The following is a 22,796-nucleotide window of genomic DNA, read 5'->3' on the forward strand; positions in this document are numbered from 1 at the left end:
AATGCTCGGATGTAAAAAATACATTAAAAAAAAGATCCAATACAAATGGATTTACTCCCTTCACAGCAGAAATAAGTGCCTCATTGAATTGTTTTCCAAACAAGGATACTGATTCCTCATCTCATAGAGCATCATTATTTTAATAGGAGCCTTGCTTGGGAGAGATAGTGGTGGAGGAGTTGTTGTGATGGCCAAATATCAACCGAACACGTGCTATGATTTAGTACAAGTTTTAATAACTGGCTAGAATAATTTACCAAACTAAAAATTGTTAGCTGACATGGGTAATTGAGTGACTGACACAATAAACTGCTGATGCACAACCACATTTTGAACTTGCACCTCGTGTACCATTCTAACTTAACGGTCTCATGTCCAACAGCTGACTTTACCATTGTCCTTAATAGGGTTGGGTGGATTGGAAATCAATCAGGAATCTAAAAATCCTTGTTGGGGGGGGGGGAAGAAAAAAAAAATGTATCCCACCAAATCTGGTCATGGTCATTACACTTAAGTAGATGGTGAAGGAATACCAAAAGCAAACACATTTTCCTAAATTGGTTTCTGTAACAGCTGTATAGTCAGTTATCAATTGCCCAATGTGTTTATAACCTGTTGTCATTATTATGACAGAAAAGTCAAGTCACTATAACCATAACATACACTGAGTGTACAAAACATTAAGAACACCTTAATATTGAGTTGCACTCTCCCTTTTGCACTCAGAACAGCCTCAATTCGCTTGGCCTCTAAAAAGGTGTTGAAAGCATGCCACAGGGATACTCCCTCACTGTGACAATGTACTAGATGTTAAATGGGGGAATTTTACAGAATCATTTCGAAAAATGCCAATCGGAGTTTTTCCTTTCGGCAACTGACAGACAATGAAGTCCTTGATGTGCTGTTGACATAACACATGAAGAAACATACAGGGGCCGACCATTTGGATCCAGGTCTGCTCAAGTGTACAGCGTCCCTCATTGTGGGCTCAATAACCCACATCTTTAAATGTAACACTTATCAGGAAATCTTCCTAAAGTGTGGAAATCAGCTTATGTGACGCCACTACATAAGGGAGGCGATTGCTGTGATCTTGACAAATTAAAGCCTGAGCTGAGGGAACCAGAAGCTGGAGAAGCAACGACCTGCTCCATAGGGGAGGGGGTCGGGCCAATAGTCCCACCCCGATTATGACCCTGAGTGGAACCATGTATAACAAAGTCAAATAGTCAGTGCTTTCTCCTAATGAGTCTTGACAAAAAGGCTGTGCATGAAATCTCTTCCTGTTGCAGTTCAACTTACCAAACCAAACAGTTTAAAAAGGATTAAAAATGAAACATGGTTCCACAAACTATCAATTACTAGTAGATGGAACAAGCGTCAATGCATTCACTCAGGTTTTTTGTGTAAGGGAGCATCTATGGTGGGGATCAGCATTCTATAATATTATCTCAAGGATATTATCTGTATTAGGCTATATGGATAATATATCAAGAATCAAACTTTATCTGAGACACAGAATCATGCGCTGCAATGAGGAAGGAAATGGGGTTGCTAGTGAAGGGGTAGCAAAGGATTCTCTATCCTTCATTCTGATCCTTGACCATACCAAAGCAGAGCTGAAATGACTGACAACAATATCTTTCATTACTTGGTCCACTCAAACAAGTAAGTTGACCAAAGTTCAGCTACGTACTGAAAGATTTTGAACTGGATGTCAAATAAATGAGCACGTTTATGTTTACTTCATTAGTTCAACATTTGTGCTAACTAAGGATATTCGCTAACAAAATAAGATCCCGAAGAAAACGTCTGCATTGAAACAACTCATGTTCGCTAAGGAAATATTTGCACACAAAAACCTTTAACGCTTGCTAATCAAGCAAATGTGCTGACAAATCCATGCTGGAAAAAACTAGCTTGATAAAGAATCATTGTTTATGAACAGAACATGCTTACAAAATGTGTTCTTAACAAAACTTATTTGTGAAAAATATTTTGCTAAAGACAAGGGGATGAAGATGACTTCACATGCCCAGTTCTGATTGCTGCCACCTGACGAATATGTTGGTATTGCAAGGTTTATGTAGACATCTGGAATCTTATTTTCCGATAAGTAGAGTTGTAACCTTAAACTCGTACATCAAATCTGAAAAGGAAAAGCAGGAAAAAAAATCTGGCCTTTGTTTCCGAAGCCCAATCGCTACTAGAGCGCACAAAACAAGACAGTTTCATTCCCAGATCGGACGATAATTAAGATGATGCCTCGATCGCCCCACGTGGCTAGTTCTGAGAAGTGATTCTGCTGCCGGTACCCTGAGTCACACTCTAAGAGGTTGAGTCTATATTGTCTTTTCTACAGCCTCTGTTCCATGGCCTTGTCCATCAACCTACTCCACTCTCCCTCTCACCGATTCCTTTCTTCATTCTTCAACTTGGAAGGTCTGAGAACATTGACAGAGACAGAGAGTTAAGTAGGGCGAGTCTGGCCTGTTCAGTAGCCTACAGTCTGTGGTCAACATGCCGGAGTCAGGAGGGAAAAGGTGGTGCCCAAGATGGGAGCATGTTAGTCTGCCTTTACCCACCCCACCAGAGAAGAGGGTATGGGTCAGGATATCACCTTCCCTTTCCCTCTTCCCACTCCATCTCTATCGCTCACTGCTGCGCCTCTTCGGCCTCAGGCTGGGCCTGGGCCTCAGGTTGGGCCTCCGGCTGGGCCTGCTCCTGAGCAGGCCTGGCTGGGGGAGGAGGGGGCATTGCCTGGTGTTGTCTCTGGCGGTAGGCGATGACGGTGCCTAGCAGCAGGGCGATTACCGTCATTAGGTAGAGGTCCCACTCAGGGCCCAGGAGCTGGTCCAGGTCCACCTGACTGACCACCTCACTCATCTGGTGGAGGGGAGAGAGAGATGATACAGGGTGGGAGGGGAGAAAGAGATAAGGTCAGTCGGAGGGAGCAGAAAGAGATAGCATTGACTACATTGAACAAACATAGTACAATCCCATGAATCCTGTACAAATGTAATAAATTAAGTTAGCCTCAAACATTGAGCCTGGCCCCCATGAGTTGAAATGGAAACGACCAGGGAAATGAAACTCCCAGAGGCACCGGGTCCAGGAAGTGCTCTGTACTGTACACTCACGTTGAGGTCGTGCAGGTATTGCAGGGTGTAGACCAGGCCCAGTTTACACAGAGCCAGGAAGACGGGCACCTGAGCTTCAGGACTAGCCTCAGCAGCCATGTCGTAGAAACGCTTGGCCAGGTGGATATCCTACAGGAGGGGGCAAAGTAAGGGGTTAGACTTATAGGGTTGCATGTGTGTATGAATGAGTTTGTTTATGTGCGAGTGCCCACCTGTTTGATGCCCAGGCCTTTCTCGTGCATGTAGCCCAAGTTGAACATGGCCTGAGCGCTGTGCTGCTGCTCCGAGGCCAGCCTATAGTGGATGACAGCGGTCTCGTAGTCCACGTCAGTACCATAACCATAGAAGTGGTAGTCCCCCAGCTTTATCCTAGCCACTGTATAACCTGGGTAACAAAGTTGAACATACAGTACACACGTTAGTACCAGTGGTGTAAAGTACTTAAGTAGTACTTTAAAGTAGTTTTACTTAAGTAGTTTTTTGGGGTATCTGTACTATTTATATTTTGACAACTTTTACTTTACTACATTCCTAAAGAAAATACTGTACTTTGTACTCCATAAATTTCCCCTGACAACCCAAAGTACTCGTTCCATTTTGAATGCTTAGCAGAACAGGAAAACTGAAATTCACACACTTATCAAGAGAACACTTGGTCATCCCTACTGCTTATGTTCTGGCAGACTCACTAAACACAAATTGATATTTTGTGAATCATGTCTGAGAGTGCACATGGCTATCCTTACATTTTTTGAAAAGAAGGGCACTGTCTATGTTAAACCCTTTACTTAATATAAGGAATTTGAAATTATTTATAAATTTTACTTTTGATACTGAAGTATATTTAGCAATTACATTTACTTTTGATACTTAAGTATATTTAGAACCAAATACTTAGACTTATCAAGTAGTATTTTACTGGGTGACTGTCACTTGAGTAACTTTCTATTAAAAAAGGTATCAATACTTTTACTCAAGTAAGACAATTGGGTACTTTTCCCACCACTGGTTAGCACCATAACCGTAGAAGTGGTAGTCCCCAAGCTTTATCCTAGCCACTATATAAGCCGGGCCCAGTTTTTCAAACCAAATATCATGGGCTCAGATACCATGCTCTTTGTTTTAGCATATAATGGGATCCTTCCATTTGGTCTTAAAACTGCATCTAAAAATGAGGGACCACATCTGAAGAGGAATCAGAATTTAACACAACTCAGGATAATTTTGATTTGGATGAAATGTTTTGAAAAGCTTGGCCCTGGGCAACACAGTTGAAGATACAGTCTCCCCCAGCTTCATCCAACTGTCCTCCCCTACAATTACTGAAGGGCACAAAGACCAGCTCAGTACAGCAAAAATATGGAAGGGTGATTAATGAAGGAGGCTCAACCAACCCTGTGCTGCTGCTCTGGTCCAATGGAGGAGGGCTCGAGGGTATGTCTCGTTCTCGTTGAAGATCTGCGCCTCCTCTACTTAAAACGAAACACGCACACACACACGGTTCAAATACAAAATGGCACCAACTGGTTTAACATCATGGTAAGTGCTTATTAAAACACATTCACAAAGGTCATGTCTGTAAATAGATATCAGAAGGGCTGCACAAAGAAATGGATTGTTTTGGCCTGGTGTCGCAATTTCTTCATATCTAAACAACCACAGGGGATTCATTGCCTTCCAGTGATTAGAGTTCTGAACAGGCCATATGCTTGGTTCACATGTTACAGGGTCACAGTGCTCTCTGGTGACCAATGTACATAGAAACAAATTTCCTCCCGGAGCGTGTAGTTGTTCCCCTCTCCTCATTCATTTAAAAAGGAAGGATCATGGCTCCCTTATACCCATGCTTACCGCAATCCAAATGCTTTTGAAGCCTTGCGGGGGAGTGAACAAGTGCACAGTTCAGGGAGAGAAACAGAACTGGGCTGAGGTTCTAAGATGGTTGCTGCTAAACAGAACGGAACTCAAACTGTTCCCCTGTCAGCTATCTAGGGGATTCTTATGACAAATATTGTGTATTTGTTCTTACTCTGGTCCAGGATGAAGGCCACGTTGCTCTGCGCCACTTCGTAGCCCTGCTCGGCCAGCAGCAGGTACTGCACCAGCGCCCCGTCCATGTCGCCGTCCTTGAAGTTGCCGTAGGCTGCCATCAGCCTGTCCGACCAGCGCCCACGCTCACACACATTCTTGAAGAGCTGCCCGCAGACATACATATGAAGACACAAAGACAGATGCAGTTAGAAACACAGAGAGACAAGAACAGGCAATTTGAGGTGGAAATTGCCCATAATCACAGATCTAGGATCTGATTACACAACGCTTGATTTGAACTTTTACCATTGGGAGGATAAAAATGAACCCAAACCTGGTTGTGGATCAATGGCTAAAGAATGGGTAAGTAGGTTTTGGATAGACAATGACTGACACGGAGTAGCAAATGGCTAAATAATTAACTAATGGATGACGGCTAATGGAGGACAATAAATAGCTAAACAGGCTAATTGGTTCATGCCTAGCTAGAGGACGGATTAATGCATTGATCTAATGGATAAAGGTTAACAGATGGCTTATTTAAGCAATAAGGACCGAGGGGGTGTGGTATATGGCCAATATACCACGGCTAAGGGCTGTTCTTAGGGACAATGCAATGCGGAGTGCCTGGATACAGCCCTTAGCTGTGGCAATATACCACAAACCCTGGGATGCCTATTTGCTATTATCAAATCAAATTTATTTATATAGCCCTACGTACATCAGCTGATATCTCAAAGTGCTGTACAGAAACCCAACCTAAAACCCCAAACAGCAAGCAATGCAGGTGTAGAAGCATGGTGGCTAGGAAAAACTCCCTAGAAAGGAGTTTAAAGGAGTATTATAAACTGGTTACCAATGTATTTAGAGCAGTAAAAACAAATGCTGTCATACCCATGGTATATGGTCTGATATACCATGGCTATCAGCATTTAGGGCTCGAAACACCCAGTTTATAATGACGATTAATGCACAGCTAACGAAAAGCTAATTAACTGTGAAAGGCTAGCTAACGGCTAGCTCCAAGGTGGCTAGTGTAGCAGGGTTGCTTGATACTTATTGGCTAATTAACTTAGGCACTGAGCCTCTGAACTAGCTAGCTAATTCTACAGCTTTCCAATTATAGAGCGCTATCTAAATGGCTAGTTAATGGCTAATGCTGTAGCTAGCCAATTACAGTGCATTCGGAAAGTATTCAGACCCCTCGACTTTTGCCACATTGTGGTTACAGCCTTATTCTAAAATGTATCAAATATTGTTTTCCTCAATGTGTACAAATGTATTAAAAATAAAACAAATACCTTATTTACATAATTATTCAGACCCTTTCCTATGACACTCGAAATTGAGCTCAGGTGCATCCTGTTTCCATTGATCATCCTTGAGATGTTAATAAAATTTGAGTGGAGTCCACCTGTGGTAAATTCTATTGATTGGACATGATTTGGAAAGGCACTCACTTGTCTAAATAAGGTCCCACAGTTGACAGTGCATGTCAGAGTAAAAACCAAGCCATGAGGACGAAGGAATTGTCCATAGAGCTCCGAGACAGGATTGTGTTGACGCACAGGGTACCAAAAAAACGTAATTGAAGGTCCACAAGAACACAGTGGCCTCCTTCACTCTTAAATGGAAGAAGTTTGGAACCACCAAGACTCTTCCTACAGCTGGCCGCCTGGCCAAACTGAGCAATTGGGGGAGAATGGCCTTGGTCAGGGAGGTGACAAAAAACCAGATGGCCACTCTTACAGAACTCGAGAGTTTCTCTGTGGAGATGGGAGAACCTTCCAGAAAAACAACCATCTCTGCAGCACTCCACCAATCAGACCTTTATGGTGACGGAAGCCACTCCTCAGTAAAAGCCACATGACAGCTCCCTTGGAGTTTGCCAAAAGTCACCTAAAGACTCTCAGACCGTGAGAAACAAGATTGAATGCCAAGCATCACGTCTGGAGGAAATCTGGCACCATCCCTACGGTAAAGCATGGTGGTGGCAGCGTGGGGATGTTTTTCAGCGGCAGGGACTGGGAGACTAGTCAGGATCAAGGAAACGATGAACGGAGAGAGATCCTTGATGGAAAAACTGCTCAGGACCTCAGACTGGAGCAAAGAATCACCTTCCAACAGGACAACGACCGTAGGCACATGGCCAAGACAACGCGGGAGTGGCTTCGGGACAAGTCTCTGAATGTCCTTGAGTGTCCCAGCCAGAGCCCATACTTGAAACCGATCTAACATCTCTGGAGAGACCTGAAAATAGCTGTGCAGCAACACTCCCCATCCATCCTGACAGAGCTTGAGAGGATCTGCAGAGAAGAATGGGAGAAACTCCCCAAATAGTGGTGACAAGCTTGTAGTGTCATACCCAAGAAGACTCAAGTCTAATTGGTTCCAAAGGTGCTTCAACAAAGTACTGAGTAATGGGTCTGAATACTTATGTAAATGAAATATTCCTGTAAATCAAATTTGCCAAAATGTATAAAAAAAACAAACAAATGTTTGCTTTGTCATTATGGGGTATTGTGTGTAGCTTGATTAGGGGGAAAAAATATATTGAATCAATTTTAGAATAAGGCAGTAATGTAAAAAGTCAAGGGGTCTGAATACTTTCTGAATGCACTGTTAGTACAGCAGCTAGCTAATGGCTAGCTAGCTCACCTCCACGGCGGTGTGGCAGGAACGCAGCACGCCGGTGCCTGTGGCGTGCATCTGGGCCAGGTTGTAGAATGCCAGAATGTGCCCTGCCTGTGAGGCCAGATTGAAGAACTTGAAGGCCTGCTTGTAGTCACGCTTCACCCCGATGCCATCTGGGGAGGAAGAGGAGGAATGGATAGACAAAAGTGAGTGAGATACCCAACAAAGAAAAATGGTGTGCAAGAGAAGACAAATAGCATTTCTATGTTTGTATCACAAATAGCATTGAAAATTGGCTTAAACTACAATGCATTTTATTTAATAGTCTAGGTGCCTACTTTGTTTCATGTTTAACAAAAAGGCTGCCCACCAAATTTAAGCTCACAGATCAAATACAGGGCAAAAGAAAACATGTCAAATGGGGGTATGTACTGGTTAAAAAAAGGAAAGACTTGGCTGTTTAATGTTGCTACTGTATGTCTCAACTCTCATTAGAAAAGGGAATAACACCCTGCTGAAACAGGAGCAAACGGTGAACAGTGGTATTGACGAGAAAGGCATCCGTTTCCGTAGTGCGAGTCGCGGCTCATAATGGAGAACGCATTATTTCTTTTAGAAAATGACCTCGCAACTCAAGTAGACAATTGACAATGACTGCATATCATCAGCAATCATTTCTGTAATCAGCTGTTAACGATGATGTGCGGAGCGCTTTATATCCGTAGAAAATCATTTATGCCTGTACTAGACTATGGGGATATTTTATATATGAATGCTTCCACTCAGTGTTTGAGATCAATTGACACCCTTTACCATGGCACTTTGAGATTTATTTTAAACTGCAAAGCCCTTACGCACCACTGCACTTTGTATACCAGGGTTGGCTGGCCTTCTCTAGTCACTCGTAGGCTCAGGCACTGGTATACTTTTATTTACAAAGCCATTTTGGGTTTACTACCTTTTTATTTGGGCATTTTTATTGTTCAGAAATGTGGTGGGTACTCTCTTCGTTCGCTGGACTTCATCCTGCTAACTGTTCCAAATGTCCGAACTGAATTTGGTAAAAGGGCTTTTATGTACTCTGGCGCCATCGTCTTGGAACGCCTCACAAAATACTTTTAAACTGGAAGAACTTGTCCCGATTGGCATTTTTAAATCACTGATGAATGATGTTGAGACTGATTCCCTGACCTGTCAATGTTTTTAAATGGGCTGTTATTGATTTTGTTATAGTCTTGTGAACTCTATGGTTTTTACTAGATTACTTGTAGTTTTTCATGTTGTTTGTCTGTCATTTTTGTAATGATTTGGTGCTGCCTATCTTGGCCAGGACGCTCTTGAAAAATGGATTTTAAATCTTCCTGGTTAAATAAAGGTTAAATAAATATATTTGAAAAGGTGTATATCCCTTCTTACTAACTTTACAGCATTGTTGCGTTAGACAGGCGTATTTGTTCAAATGTTTTCACTTTGATGATCAGGACCTGTTAGTGGTAGTTTTGTGAAGAGGAAAAACAAGACATTGTTTTCCAGTGAGGGAATTTTTTCTGAACCAGATTGACAGCACTCGGACCCAATGAGAATGGGGTGGCCAATCATATTTCATGAGTAGCCATTGACACCCCGCTGATAACACCCCTGCTGCAAAGAGTGCAGAGTTGGGAGCAGAACGTTGGTGGGCAACTAACATTGCACTTCCAGGAAACCAAAAGGGGTAAGGCTGCTTTATACAACAACAGAAATAAAGGGATGGTCTATACACACACACACACACACTCACTGTAGTACATGGTGCCCAGCTGAAGCTGTCCATCCACCCAGCCCTGCTCTGCTGCTTTCTGGAAGTACTTCAGTGCCAACTCGTAATTCTGGAGGATGGACACACACAAGATTGTGTAAATCACACAGGAAATACCGACATACAGTGCATTCTGACCCCTTCACTTTTCCCACATTTTGTTACGTTACAGCCTTATTCGAAAATGTATTAAAATCCCCCCCCCCCCCCCCCCCCCTCAATCTATACACAAAATACCCCATATTGACAAAGCAAAAACAGGCCCAGAAATTTTAGCAAGTGTATATATAAAAAAAAAAGGAAATATCACATTTACATAAGTATTCAGACCATTTACTCAGGACTTTGTTGAAGCACCTTTGGCACCAATTACACCAATTATTTGGGGATTTCTCCCATTCTTCTCTGCAGATCCGCTCAAGCTCTGTCAGGTTGGATGTGGAGCGTCGCTGCACAGCTATTTTCAGTTATCTCCAGAGATGTTCGATCGGTTTCAAGTACAGGCTCTGGCTGGGCCACTCAAGGACATTCAGAGACTTGTCCCGAAGCCACTCCTTTGAATCCAATCAATTGAATTTACCACAGGTTGACTCCAATCAAGTTGTAGAAACATCTCAAGGATGATCAATGGAAACAGGATGCACCTGAGCTAAAATTTCAAGTCTCATAGCAAAGGGTCTGAATACTTTCCAAATGCACTGTAAACCTAAAGCACACAGCTGCTGGATTCTATTGCCTATGCCAATGTCTACAAAAGCTCAATTTAGGAATGTAACCACAGTGCAAAGCAGGGACAGGCAACTGTCGGATCGATCAATTCCACCCCCCCAAAAAATGTCAAATTAAAGTGGGGGTCTCAACTTACTGTTGAGAGTTAGAATGGTAAAATACAAAAAAAAGGTGCAAATTTGGTTGTGCATCAGCAGTTCTCTATGTCAGTCAGTAGGCAGGTTTCCATTGCTTTTGTCAAAAAAAACCTGGGTCAATGTCGCAAAAATAATAATTGCATCATGGTAACAGCAGACATAGGAGAAAGTTTGTAAAGATCAACAGCATTTTTATTCATTCGACAGGGGTGTACTTTTCTTTTGTTAAACTTGCGACAAATGGAAACTGTTTACAGAATAAATATTTGCTGAATACTTTAAGGTACGCAGGGCACGTGATATCATTTAACTGAATCCCTTTGAAGGTACGCAGGGCACGTGATATCATTTAACTGAATCCCTTTGAAGGTATGCAGGACACGTGATATCATTTAACTGTAAGCTACACTCCACATTTAATTCTAAATGCCTACTGCTTGCAAAATAAAATGTAACTATAAAAATAATGTTTCTTTGCAGGGCAAGGATTGTTCTGACTTTCAAGAATGCCTGAATTGCTTTGCCTTGCTTTTCTGGTTGGCTGAATGAAAGTTTCACCATCCAATTATTACAGATCTACGATACGTTGCCACATGATAATTATTAGAATATGGCAAATATTGGTCAAATATAGTATTCTATCCATGCTGGCTTTCGCAGGTTACCTGAGACATGAAAGATCGGTGGGAGGGCACACAGGCAGTCGCCAATTTATTAATACGCAATTTGACTAAACGGGTAAATGGCAAACACTTCAACTATTCCATTTTTATTTGTTTTTGGGTGTGACGTTATTACGTCCAGTTGTTTTTAATCAACACAACATAGTTCAAATGGAAACGCACCCTAGCAGGCAATTGTCGCCTATATTCTCTATGCCAATGTTCTAAGTGCCTACAAAAACAAATATATATAACGTGTGTGTGTGTGTGTGTGTGGGGGGGAGACAGGTTCATGGAAACATAGCTACTGACAGCTAATATTTTTTTAGATTGGATAAGTTAGTCTAGCGGCCAGCTATATAAACTTGAAGTAATCATAGTCGAAATACCAACCGGGGGCCACGATTGATTTTGTTAGTCACTCTCACGCAGATATATTAAAAACTGCAAACATTTATCTCCACCCCATAGCAAAATGTGCAGAATTGCAGAGGGAGAGCGGTCACTCACCACTGGCACACCTCTCCCGTACAGGTACGCCATGCCCAGCCCACTCTGCCCAACAGGGTTACCCTAGGGGACAAGAACAGCGAGTAGCGACATCACAAAGAGACAGAAACCACCCAAGACACAACAATAAGTATTGAAAATAATAGTGCACTCTTGAAAAAACCATATATATATATAAACCTGTTAAAATGTCCTATTAATATAACAGATTGATCCTGAAATAGCATGTGCATTGAAAATCTATGTACAGTATAGGAATGTTTCTGTCCTACAGTTTGACCACGATAAGTAGAGGATTGTTACATTCAGTACAGGCACTGTGGGCTATGTGCAAGATATCCATAGGAGTGAATGGTTTGACATTAGTAAAAAAAGAACCACACACACACACACACACACACATACATACATACATACATACATATATATATATTTATTTATTTATTATGGATGCCTAACAATCCATGGTTGGACCACAGATATAGAATGTCAATTCTAGTCAAGGTTTGGTTACTCACCAGGTCAGAGGCCTTCTTGAAGTACTGCAGGGCCGTCTCATTGTTCTGAGACAAGTACTCACTGCCCTCCGAGTACATCTGAAAGATAGTGAGAGAAAAAGAGAGTGAAGAGAACAAATGAAAACAGAGTAAGAGAAACCACTGAACGGTAGCACAGTCACAGAGTAAGGTAGAGTTACTTGCTTATTTCTCCACAGTGCTACAGGCCTATAAGATCATGCAATAATCTTACCTTCCCAAGGAAGGCCATGGCATGCGTGTTCCCAGCATTGGCGGCCTGGTTGAAGTAATCGTAGGCCCGCTGTCGACAAAAAAAAAAACATCTCCACACATGAACTTCACACTAAATACAGGAGTCAGCAAGACAGAGCTACAGATGTAGGAACATAATTATAATGCTTTTTTAGGGTCGATACATTTTTTGTTAGGGAAAATCAAGTCTGAAATTTCTAAGTGGATATGACAAACTTCAGAAGCCTTTTTAAACTTCAAATACACTGCAAGTTTAAAATTTCCTGCACAGGGTGATCAAATTAAGATCCTACACCTGTAGTGTTTGAACAAGGTTGAAAATGGGTCAGGGAAAGGTTACCTGGTGGTTCTGCTCCACCCCCCGACCACCGTGCAGATGCAGCTGGCCCAGTCCCACCTGTTGGGAGCAAAGCATGGGGTCATAGCATAAAACACCACGTCGGAGAACCAAATGGCCCCCTAAACCCTACATGGTGTACCACTTTTGACCAGGGCCCAGCTTTTCAATCATTACCCGCTAACTCATTATCATGCTATATTCATGCAATCACCAGAGAAACTTTAAAATTAGATAATTAGAATATTTCCATCAACTCCCACGAGGAACGGCATAATGCCTCGCTGCCAAATATACTCCTGAACTCATCATTTACGGAATTTTTCATTCTCCCTGACTGTCTAGCTCACATGTCAGACAAGGCCCACGGGCCATCTGGCTAGTGACATTTATATATCATTGCGCAGGCTGGATTTGGGTTGTCAATTCATTTTGGCCCACTTACATACAGCCACCAACACACTGTACTACAAGTTCCAGCAAGCACTGCCAACATGCTGCGCACCAAATGGAAGTGCATTGACACATATCCCTCCTCCCAGACCCACCCACCTACGAGCCAGCCAGTACACGTTCATATTGTACATTTATATTGTACGTACGTTTATAAGTGGACATTATGAAGAACCATTTTTTTTTTTTAAGTCCAGTTTTGGTGGCATTTATATGCATGTTGTTTTTTCCCCAATATGGCCCGTGCTGCGATTGAATTCGACACCCCTGTCCTGGCTTTTATTTTATATAGTTAGTTCTTAAATATCACATTATAAGAAAAAAAATATATAGGTCCATTAACTTTTTCTACATACTTTATACTTAGTTTTAGTCATTCAAGTTGACACGGAATGCCTTTTCCATCGCAAAGAATCCTAAAGAATTTCCTATGCAGAAAAAGAAAAAACCTCATAAGAGCAGTGTGCCCCATCTGAACCCTAACCTGGGCCTGGACATCTCCCTTCTCAGCCAGGAACTGGTAGTATTGGATCAGGTCTTCCTCCAGCATGCCGCTGGTAGAGCCCGGGTTCTCCACCTCGTCCAGCAGACGCACCCTCTGCACCGCACTGCCCCCAGTCAGGGACACGTCACTGGCCACTGGAGGTTAAGGAGAGAAAGAATGAAACAAAAAAAAACTCACTGCTCTTTGCATAACGCCTAAGGAAAGCCTCAGGACTCAAATCTTGCTGCCATAAACTTGCTCTGTGAATCAAAAAGTTACTTTTTGAATGCAGCCTTTCCTTTCATCAGTTTGCAGCACCTACAATGTAGGGCTTTTCAAATGCAGGTCTCCTCAATTCAAAACACTAACCAGGTTTCCATCCAAACTTTTTATGCGAGTCAAGTACATGTCGGATAAAACATTTCACGACAGGCCTGATGGAAACCGCAAATTTGTCAGTAAACACTCCAAATGTCGACAAAACGCTTTAGACAAGACGGGATCTTTTTTTGTGTCTATAAAATGTATTATGCTAAGTAAACTTGGAGTCATGCGATGATATGCTGCGTGGTTCTCCCACCATGACTCTGGAAAGCATGTAGTTTATTAAGCAAACAGAGGAAATAAAATTACGAGAAAGTCACAGGGTGGTGAAAATGCACCGTGATGAGCTTGATGCTCCCAGACAATAAATAGGTTATTATTCTGGTGACATGATGATCAATGCTTGCCTGAAATTTGATAAAAATAATCTTGCTCTTTTTTTCATAATCTCATCATCTGCACTGTATCCATGAGCTGTTGGCTAGAGCACACGTGCCAAGAACATAGTGAGCACATTTGCTAAATTACACAACATTTTTGGTGGCAGAACCATCAGTAGTGTTGAAAATGCGATGGGAATTTAACCGCAACAGTAAAAAAAAAAAAAAAGAATTATGCACTTAGTTTTATCCGCAACAAGTCAATATGATGAAAACAAATTGTTTTTTTGCCGAATTTAGAATATTCACATGAAAATCTGTCACCTATTGTATAGAAACTTAGCTACTGAGACAAACTCATCTGAGACAGTGAAAGACGTTCATTGGTTGAGAGGGGGCGGCCTCCTACCGTGATTGGCCACCAGTCTGTAGTGCGTCAGTGCTGATTCGCAGCTCTGGGGTACGCCCACACCACCCCAGTATCGGTATCCCTAAAGAGAGAACGGTAGCATAGGACGGAAAGGTCAATCATTATATCCAGAAGGAAGAACAAGAGACATTATAAGGCTTCTCTACTCAAAGATACAAAGAGCAGAAGTAGCTCACCAGAATCATATGAGCCACCAGGTTTCCGCCCAAAGCCCCAAAGGTATAGTAAACCAATGCCTGAAACAGAGTTGGAGGGTTATGCTTTACATTCCAGGCTTAGCAGCCAACTTTGACATTATCTAGGAAATAGCACTGGGACGATAAACCAAAGATAATCAACACCGACCAAACTGACAACTTATTGTGGACTTTCTGCTGATATCGTTCATTACGATAAATAACCTATAGGGCCCTACTAGAGTAATATGAAGTTTGAAATTAAGTAAGTTTGCTAGTATCAGTAATTGTTAAATGGGACAATTGATAGCTACAAGATTTAAAATAGTAGTAATAGTTAAGGGTTACATTTAAGTTATAGTTAAGAGTTATATAAAAAAAAAAAGTGGTGCACTGTAATGTTATAAATTCATAGTTGTACTTATTATAATTCAGTCAATTTATCGTAATATGGATGAGTGTCCATGTCGCCCTGCTCTACTACAAAAGCTACCTCTGAACAAAAGAAGCTTTTGATCAGTATATAGGCTACGTGTAAAAAGGAGAGTTTTGGGGAGAGAAAGTGGAGAGGCTGGGTGTTGGTACCTTTGCTTGACTGGAGTTCACGCCTAACCCAGCAGCGTACAAGAAGCCAAGTGCCTATAGGAAGTACAGGGTGGAGCGTTAGGTTACCTACAACCACACAGAGACGCATGAACACGGATGAAATCATATATGCATTCATCAATTGTCCGTTTTTGTCCGTCAAAAGTTAACTTCTTTTAAGCGAGTTGCATACGTAAAAAGACTGTCATTGTGCATTATTTGATGGGCAATCAACCCTGTTGTTCATCAACGAATGACTCCCATTGAAAAACCAAGGTCAATCAGTAATTTTAACAAAAATCTACATGCCGGTAGCCTTAAGCAGATTCTTACACATTCTTACAGAGAATGTGTAAATGGCCCAATAGGACTACAGTTGTAGGGATAGTGCAAGATTTGGGCAATTCATTAAAATGGTAGGAAGCATGAGATTTTACTCACCAAAGTAACACTGTGGTCAAAGACTCAGTAACTTAGTCACGATCTGGTTACCTATAACTATTTTTTTTGTATTTATTTTTTTAAATGTGTATATTTATTTCCGGACACCTTCTAAACTACCCATAATGCACTATTTCTCAACGTCATATGGAGAATCTACTCTGTATTAGCTAGCCATGCAGACCAATTGTTGGCAGTGGTGAGCTACAATCGACCAAATCACGTGGTGGTGGGATGTAAACAACAAATCAGATCCCCCACACGAGGGCCGCATGATCTAGCGTTACACAATGACTGGAAGTCAATGGGATCAGCTAGCTGATTGCGTCAACGCTATCTTATCCCGTAGACTTCCAGTCATTGTGCCAATGCTAGTTAGCAATCACCACAGAAATTACCTTTAACTTACCTCCAAACTGCATGAGACTAAAAATGGTATATTCAAGTGTTCATCTGACTGTGGATAAGTAGAAAAGAATTGCCCCAGTCTCGCACTATCCCTTAAAAGGGGCATGTTTAAATCTTAGACAATTCCTGGAGACAACCTGAAACTCCATTGTCTCAATGACCACGTTTAAATGCAGACCAATATCCTCTTATTGTGATGATGTTTTCATCTTTGTCAAACAAATCACTAAAGAAAGTAGGCTTCTTGCGCAGTTCGGTCCACCATAATTCCATAATATATTTTGCTCATGCTCCATGCAGCCTACTTTCACCCCTAATTTAGACAACTTGTGATTTCCGACATTTGGTAGGCCATATTATATTTTCTGATATTTGGTAGGCCATATTATATTTTCTGATATTTGGTAAGGCCATTTGTTTGTCAACTACAGTTAGATACATGCAGCTTCTCTTCTGTCATAACTTGTTGTCCTAGAAGACTAAATAAAGTAGTGCTCACCAGAATGTCTTACATTGATAGAATGCATGCATTAGTAACCTATTTAACACAGCTAAATTTGGCTTTTTCATTTAGGGACCAGGGAGAAAATGCAATAAGTCCAAAACAATGGAAAGCTGGGTCTTGTGCAAAATGTCCAAATGTCATCAGTTGACGGTTAAGGAAATTAAAAGCTGAGAAAACATTGAAAGACGTTTCTGATAAGACTTCAGTTCATCTTGGGCGCAAATACTGTCTGCTTGCATAACAGTGTCAAAGAAAACACATTACACAGGCATTTCTCAAGTGACACTAAATGGGGGGGGGGGGGGGGGGACACGACATTTATCTTCTGTTGTATCATTTTACTGCAAGAAATATATAATTCTGCAGGAGTTAATATTATATAACGCTACATTTTTCAGTAACTATTCCATTTAACCCATATGAACATCATTTAGGAATATTCTGTTTATTCATGGATACTTGAACAGCTTATTCCCGAATAAGACATTAAGCGGGATATGAGTTACAACCCAGAATACGATGCACATGTAAAGTGGTCAATGAGACTACCCTGGATCCATTAAGTTTAAATAGAAATGTTCCATTACCATCTGAGCTTTGGGGGAGCCCTCCAGGGCCAGTTTCTCAAACAGCTCCTTGGCCTTAGGGATGTTCTGGGCCAAGTAGTCCCCAAACAGCATGGCGTAGGCCACCTTCTCCATGGCCTTGTGGTGGCCTTTGCCGGCAACCTTCAATAGCTTCTCATACAACCTGGTGAGGAATAAGATGACGAATAGGAGGAAGGTTGTATTAGTCTGAAATTAAAATATATTAAATTGGCATTTTGTGTCACTGGACAGATAGACACAACACCCCATAATGTTAGTGGAATTATGTTTTTAGACATTAAAAATGAAAAGCTGAAATGTCTAGAGTCAGTAAATATTCAACACGTTTATGGCAATCCTAAATATATTGAACAAAGATATAAACTAAACATGTAAAATGTTGGTCCCATGTTTCATGACCTGAAATAAGAGATCCCAGAAATGTTTCACATGCACAAAGGCACCAATTTGCTTACATCCCTGTTTGTGAGCATTTCTCCTTTTTCAAGATAAATCCATCCACCTGACATGTGTGGGATATCAAGAAGCTGATTAAACAGCATGATCATTACACAGGTGCACCTTGTGCTAGGGACAATAAAAGGACACAAATGTGCAGTTGTCACCACACAATGGCCACATATATCTCAAGCTGGGGGAGCTTGCAATTGGCATGCTGACTGCAGAGATGTCCAACAGAGCCGTTTTCAGATAATTTAATGTTAGTTTCTCTACCATAAGCTGCCTCCATCGTCATTTTGGAGTATTTGGCAGTATGTCCAATCGGCCTCACAACCGCAGACCATGTGTGACCACGCTATTTCAACTGTGCTGGGCAGACTGCGTGTATGGTGTCGTGAGGGCGCGCGGTTTGCTGATGTCAACGTTGTAAACAGTGTCCCATGGTGGCAGTTGGGTTATGGTATGGGCAGGCATAAGCTATGGACAACGAACACAATTGCATTTTATTTATGGGAATTTGAATGCAAAGAGATACCGGGACGAGATCCTGAGGCCCATTGTCGTGCCGTTCACCTGCCACCATCACCTCATGTTTCAGCATGATAATCCACAGCCCCATCGTCGCTTGGATCGGTACACAATTCCTGGAAGCTGAAAATGTCCCAGTTCTTCCATGGCCTGCATACTCACACGACATGTCACCCATTGAGCATGTTTGGGATGCTCTGGATCGACGTGTACGACAGCGTGTTTCAGTTCCCGCCAATATCCAGCAACTTCGCATAGCCACTGAAGAGCGGGACAACATTCCCACAGGCCACAACCAACAGCCTGATCAACTATTTGCGAAGGAGATGTGTCGCGTTGCATGAGGCAAATGGTGGTCACACCAGATGGTTCTGATCCACAGCCCTTACCCTTTATTTTAAAAGGTATCTGTGACCAACAGATGCATATCTGTATTCGCAGTCACATGAAATCCATAGATTAGGATCTAATGACGCTAACCTGCAAAAAAAAGAAAGTCATAGCTGTATTGAAGTGGGGTGTTTTTAGGGAATCTCTAAAGCAAGAGGAAGAACGATAAGACTATGTGGGATTTCTAGAGTGTTCTTGCTGTCAGAAAGCACACTCATGAACATTAAAGGTGAACACTGTAGACAAGACAATGAAGAGGAGAAGAGGGAGAGCTTACTCTTTCTTCTGGCTCTTCCGGTTGGTTCCGTTGATCATGCGGAGGGCTGTCTGGTACTCCTTTTCGGTCTCCTCCGCTAGATGCCTCTGCTCCACCTGCTCTTCCGCTACAATATACAACACAACTAGAGTTGCAAAGAGAGGGTATATTTCTGGTAACTTCCCAAGTTTACCAGTAAACTACCAGATTTTTGTGTAACTTTCAAGGTTTTTGGGGGAATTTTATCAAATGGCATCTAGTGGCCTTGTTTGGTACATTATCACAAGTATCTTATTTCAGGCCCTCTATGTGGCCTTATCACATGTAAAATATATAATACAATTATTCTTAAAAAATAGAATGGCAAAGCTGTAAAACATCCTAAATATACCATTGGTGTTGAATATGAAGGCTTCATTATGAAATATCCCTTATAATTACACACTTATTTTACTATGTACAAATGTCTTTGTAAATGTTTTGGCGCCAAACTGGTGGCAGTTATGAAAAATTACAATAGCTGGAAGAGTTGCTTCATTGAAAAGTGAATAGAAAATAATTAGGCTATTTACTCTTTAAGAATAAGGTATTTCCACTAGAAACTCAAGACAATATGGACAGATATAAAAAATGAACACACAAATGCATCATTTTAAAAAGGTATTAAACTATAAAATCACCAAATTTACAAAGATACTAGTAACTTTGGTAAATTGCAGGTATTTTTGCAACCCTAAACACAAAGCAACTTTATTCATCCGCCAAGAACAATTCGTTTCAGCCACATGAGTAGTGTGTCCATGTCTGATTCCCTCTAAGGCAGAGAAACAGGAAAAACATTATTTATTTTTACACATATATGCTTTAAGGGAGACTTACTCTCACAGAAGCCCCATCTCTTGTCCCTGTCATAGTCGTAGGTGGTGGCGCACCACAGGCGGTCGTCCCCCCGGCCATCGGTGGTACAGTCCACATACTCCTTCCCCAGGAAGAGGAAGGGGAAGAGACAGGGCTTACCATTGGCTGTGCCGCCATTCACCACAGGAACTGCATCAACCAAAAAGCACAGGGCAGGGTGGTATGTTTAAGCAAAAACACTGACAGGAAGCAGATGGATGGTGATTAACATGTGTGGCAAACAACAAATTGAAGCTCAAATCTGTTTTAAGTTAAGCTAAAGATTGAACCAGTCTGGTTAAATTATGAAAGAAACCCTACAGTACAGTGGCCAAATGGTGCATATACCCTTCACCAGAGTACTTTCAGAGATGTCACAGGTGCAAGCGTGTTTTAATTTCCCACGAGGGCCAACCGTTTCACTGAGTGCAAGTTCAAAAAGACACCGCATTGTTGCCATGCTCAAGGCCAGGTGTCAGCAAAGCTTAGTTTGTCCCAGTTTCTCAAAATGCTTCCTCAATGTTCTCAGCCAAGATGTTGTCACTACAAACATGTTCCCAGTTCTAGAGGTATACATGTGGGGTAGCTGAAATCTATGGAGTGAAACTGTCAGTGGATTGCAGACAAATATAATTAATTACTACATAGATATGAAACATCTCCATGTAACATTACACAATTACTTTATTAGTCAAAACAGACAAGTCATAGAAATCAAACTGCAATGGCCACTAGTGACACCTGGCCAATAAAGGCTATCTTACGGATCCTTACCCTCTTTAGGCCTTTCCTCGACGGGAGGAGGTTGAGTGGGCAAGTCCTCCTTCTCTTCCCCCTCCAGCCCACCTTCCTGGACCCCACCTTCCTGGACCCCACCTTCCTGGACCCCACCATCGAGTCTTCTCTCCCCCTCGGCCTCCCTGGGGGCAGTCACCATTCCTGCTACAATCCTGGCACCTACTGGGACCTCATCCTCCTCAGAGTTGGGCTCATGGTAAGACTAGAAGGGGAAAACAAGCAATATGAGAGGATTGAGGGGTTACATGATGTAATAACTTATTATATTGTCATTAGCTTGAAGGTTAGTGGATTTGAGTGAGACCAAGGATATACACGTGTTTTCTTATGGTTGGTTCTTCGCAAAGCAAATCTGCTTTTGCCATTTATAAAGCTAACCTATACTTTTACCTAGGTAGGCCTACTTCCACGTCTAAATGCAATGGAAAAGGGCACAGCCGGTTTATTTTTAAGTTACTGCTAGCTACCTTCAATTCAGGAGCATGATCATTATTCCCCTCTGGCTCTTCATCTGCAGAAAGACAACATCAAAGAAAAAAGTAATTGATTAGGTATTGTGCATCAGCTGACAAACAATATTCATCTAAAGAGCAAGACTACGTTGAATAAAGCACTTTCCTGCTGACAGTAATGATAACTGACGTTAGTGCCTCAGAAATTGACAAGCTTGCTAGCTAATGCAATGCTAGCCAGCACTAGCGTTACACAATCTGTCAAATAGTTCATGTTGACATCTACCTGGCTGACTTTTTTTATTTTTACTTACCAGCTGTTGTTCCGTGTGAGAAAACTATTAGGAGAATCACCATAGGCAAAATCATCCTCGTAGTATTTAATGACCCTTTCGACAACAAGCTAACGATTGCTAGCCAGCTAATTAACCAAATTAGCTCCGTGGCTAATGTTAAACATTAAATTACAGGATTATTCTTCTCGTGCATACGCTGCTAACTAACATTAATTAGGACAAAGCCCACGAAATGAGGACAAAGCCCACAAAATAAATAATAATTGAAAGGAAGGTGCAGCTTAAAAAATATATATATAATGCTTTCTAACAGCTAAAGTTAACATGCTAGCTAAACAAAAGCTATAACGTTAACGCCGGTAGGCTTCACTATGCTTTGAAATGAATATTTCTTCAGCTAGTTATATGTACGTGTTCCTGGTCTTTGAAGCTTGTTAATAAATAGCAACGATCAGCTGTACTTAGCTAATATCGTTCGCAGTTTAAGACAACAGCTAGCAACCCCTGACCCTTGAACACCACTTCCTAATCCCTCCGATAGACCAATCCTAGACCACGATGACTGACATTGACCAATCGTTGATGATAGAGGACATGTCATCCAATCGGGTGTGCACACACACGTTTCTTGCTTGTACAGTAGACAGATTCGTCCACGACAGTCGAAACGCCTTCTGACACATATCGGGATCTTCTCTCATGCAAATTTGTGTGGCAAGCAATACAATGCACTTGGGAGCCCCCAAAGAGCAAATACTGAAGAACTACTAGCAAATTTTAGCATAATGGGTATAGTAAGCTACTGTTATCTGCCAAAATTAAGGAAACACTTAAGTAAATGAGGGATACAAAGTATATTTAAAGCAGGTGCTTTCATCCACACAGGTGTGGTTCCTGGGTTAATTAAGCAATTAACATCCCATCATGCTTAGGGCCATTGCTGTACAACAGGATCTCGTTGCCATTTGATGCACTGTCCTGGAAATGTGCATGTACACATTTGTTAACACTAGAATATTATTAACTAAAATGGATCATTTGAAAGTGTGGGTTCACAGCTCCAATCCAGATGTGTTGGTCATTACTGAGATGTGGTTAAGGAAGAGTATTTTGAATACTGATGTTAACCTTTCCGGTTATAAACTTTTTCAGCAAGACAGATCTTCCAAAGGTAGGGGAGTGGCAATCTTTACCAA

At 41.6% G+C, this 22,796-nt stretch overlaps 1 protein-coding gene across 2 annotated transcripts; it reads right to left on the minus strand.

Moving 5' to 3' along the window:
- Nucleotides 1–121: 121 nt before the first annotated feature.
- On the minus strand, nt 122–22,138 carry LOC110529750 (protein sel-1 homolog 1). Of its 2 annotated transcripts, none has more exons than XM_021612230.3 (21): nt 21,619–22,138; nt 21,320–21,363; nt 20,829–21,054; nt 20,037–20,204; nt 19,179–19,284; nt 17,522–17,684; nt 15,581–15,634; nt 14,996–15,055; nt 14,799–14,880; nt 13,686–13,840; nt 12,752–12,808; nt 12,392–12,460; nt 12,160–12,237; nt 11,642–11,704; nt 9,586–9,673; nt 7,830–7,978; nt 5,170–5,335; nt 4,535–4,609; nt 3,353–3,525; nt 3,141–3,269; nt 122–2,886 (listed from the first exon to the last, which is right to left on the minus strand). In XM_021612230.3, exons 1-21 carry the CDS (start codon nt 21,671–21,673, stop codon nt 2,656–2,658), a joined length of 2,391 nt encoding a protein of 796 aa, XP_021467905.3. In that variant the 5' UTR covers nt 21,674–22,138; the 3' UTR covers nt 122–2,655. The 2 variants fall into 2 exon arrangements, with proteins under 2 accessions (XP_021467905.3, XP_021467904.3); XM_021612229.3 differs by having other exon boundaries at nt 4,535–4,612.
- Nucleotides 22,139–22,796: the final 658 nt, after the last annotated feature.

This window comes from Oncorhynchus mykiss, chromosome 8 (assembly GCF_057628025.1).
Source record: "Oncorhynchus mykiss isolate SJ-2025 chromosome 8, ASM5762802v1, whole genome shotgun sequence".
NCBI lineage: Eukaryota > Metazoa > Chordata > Actinopteri > Salmoniformes > Salmonidae > Oncorhynchus > Oncorhynchus mykiss.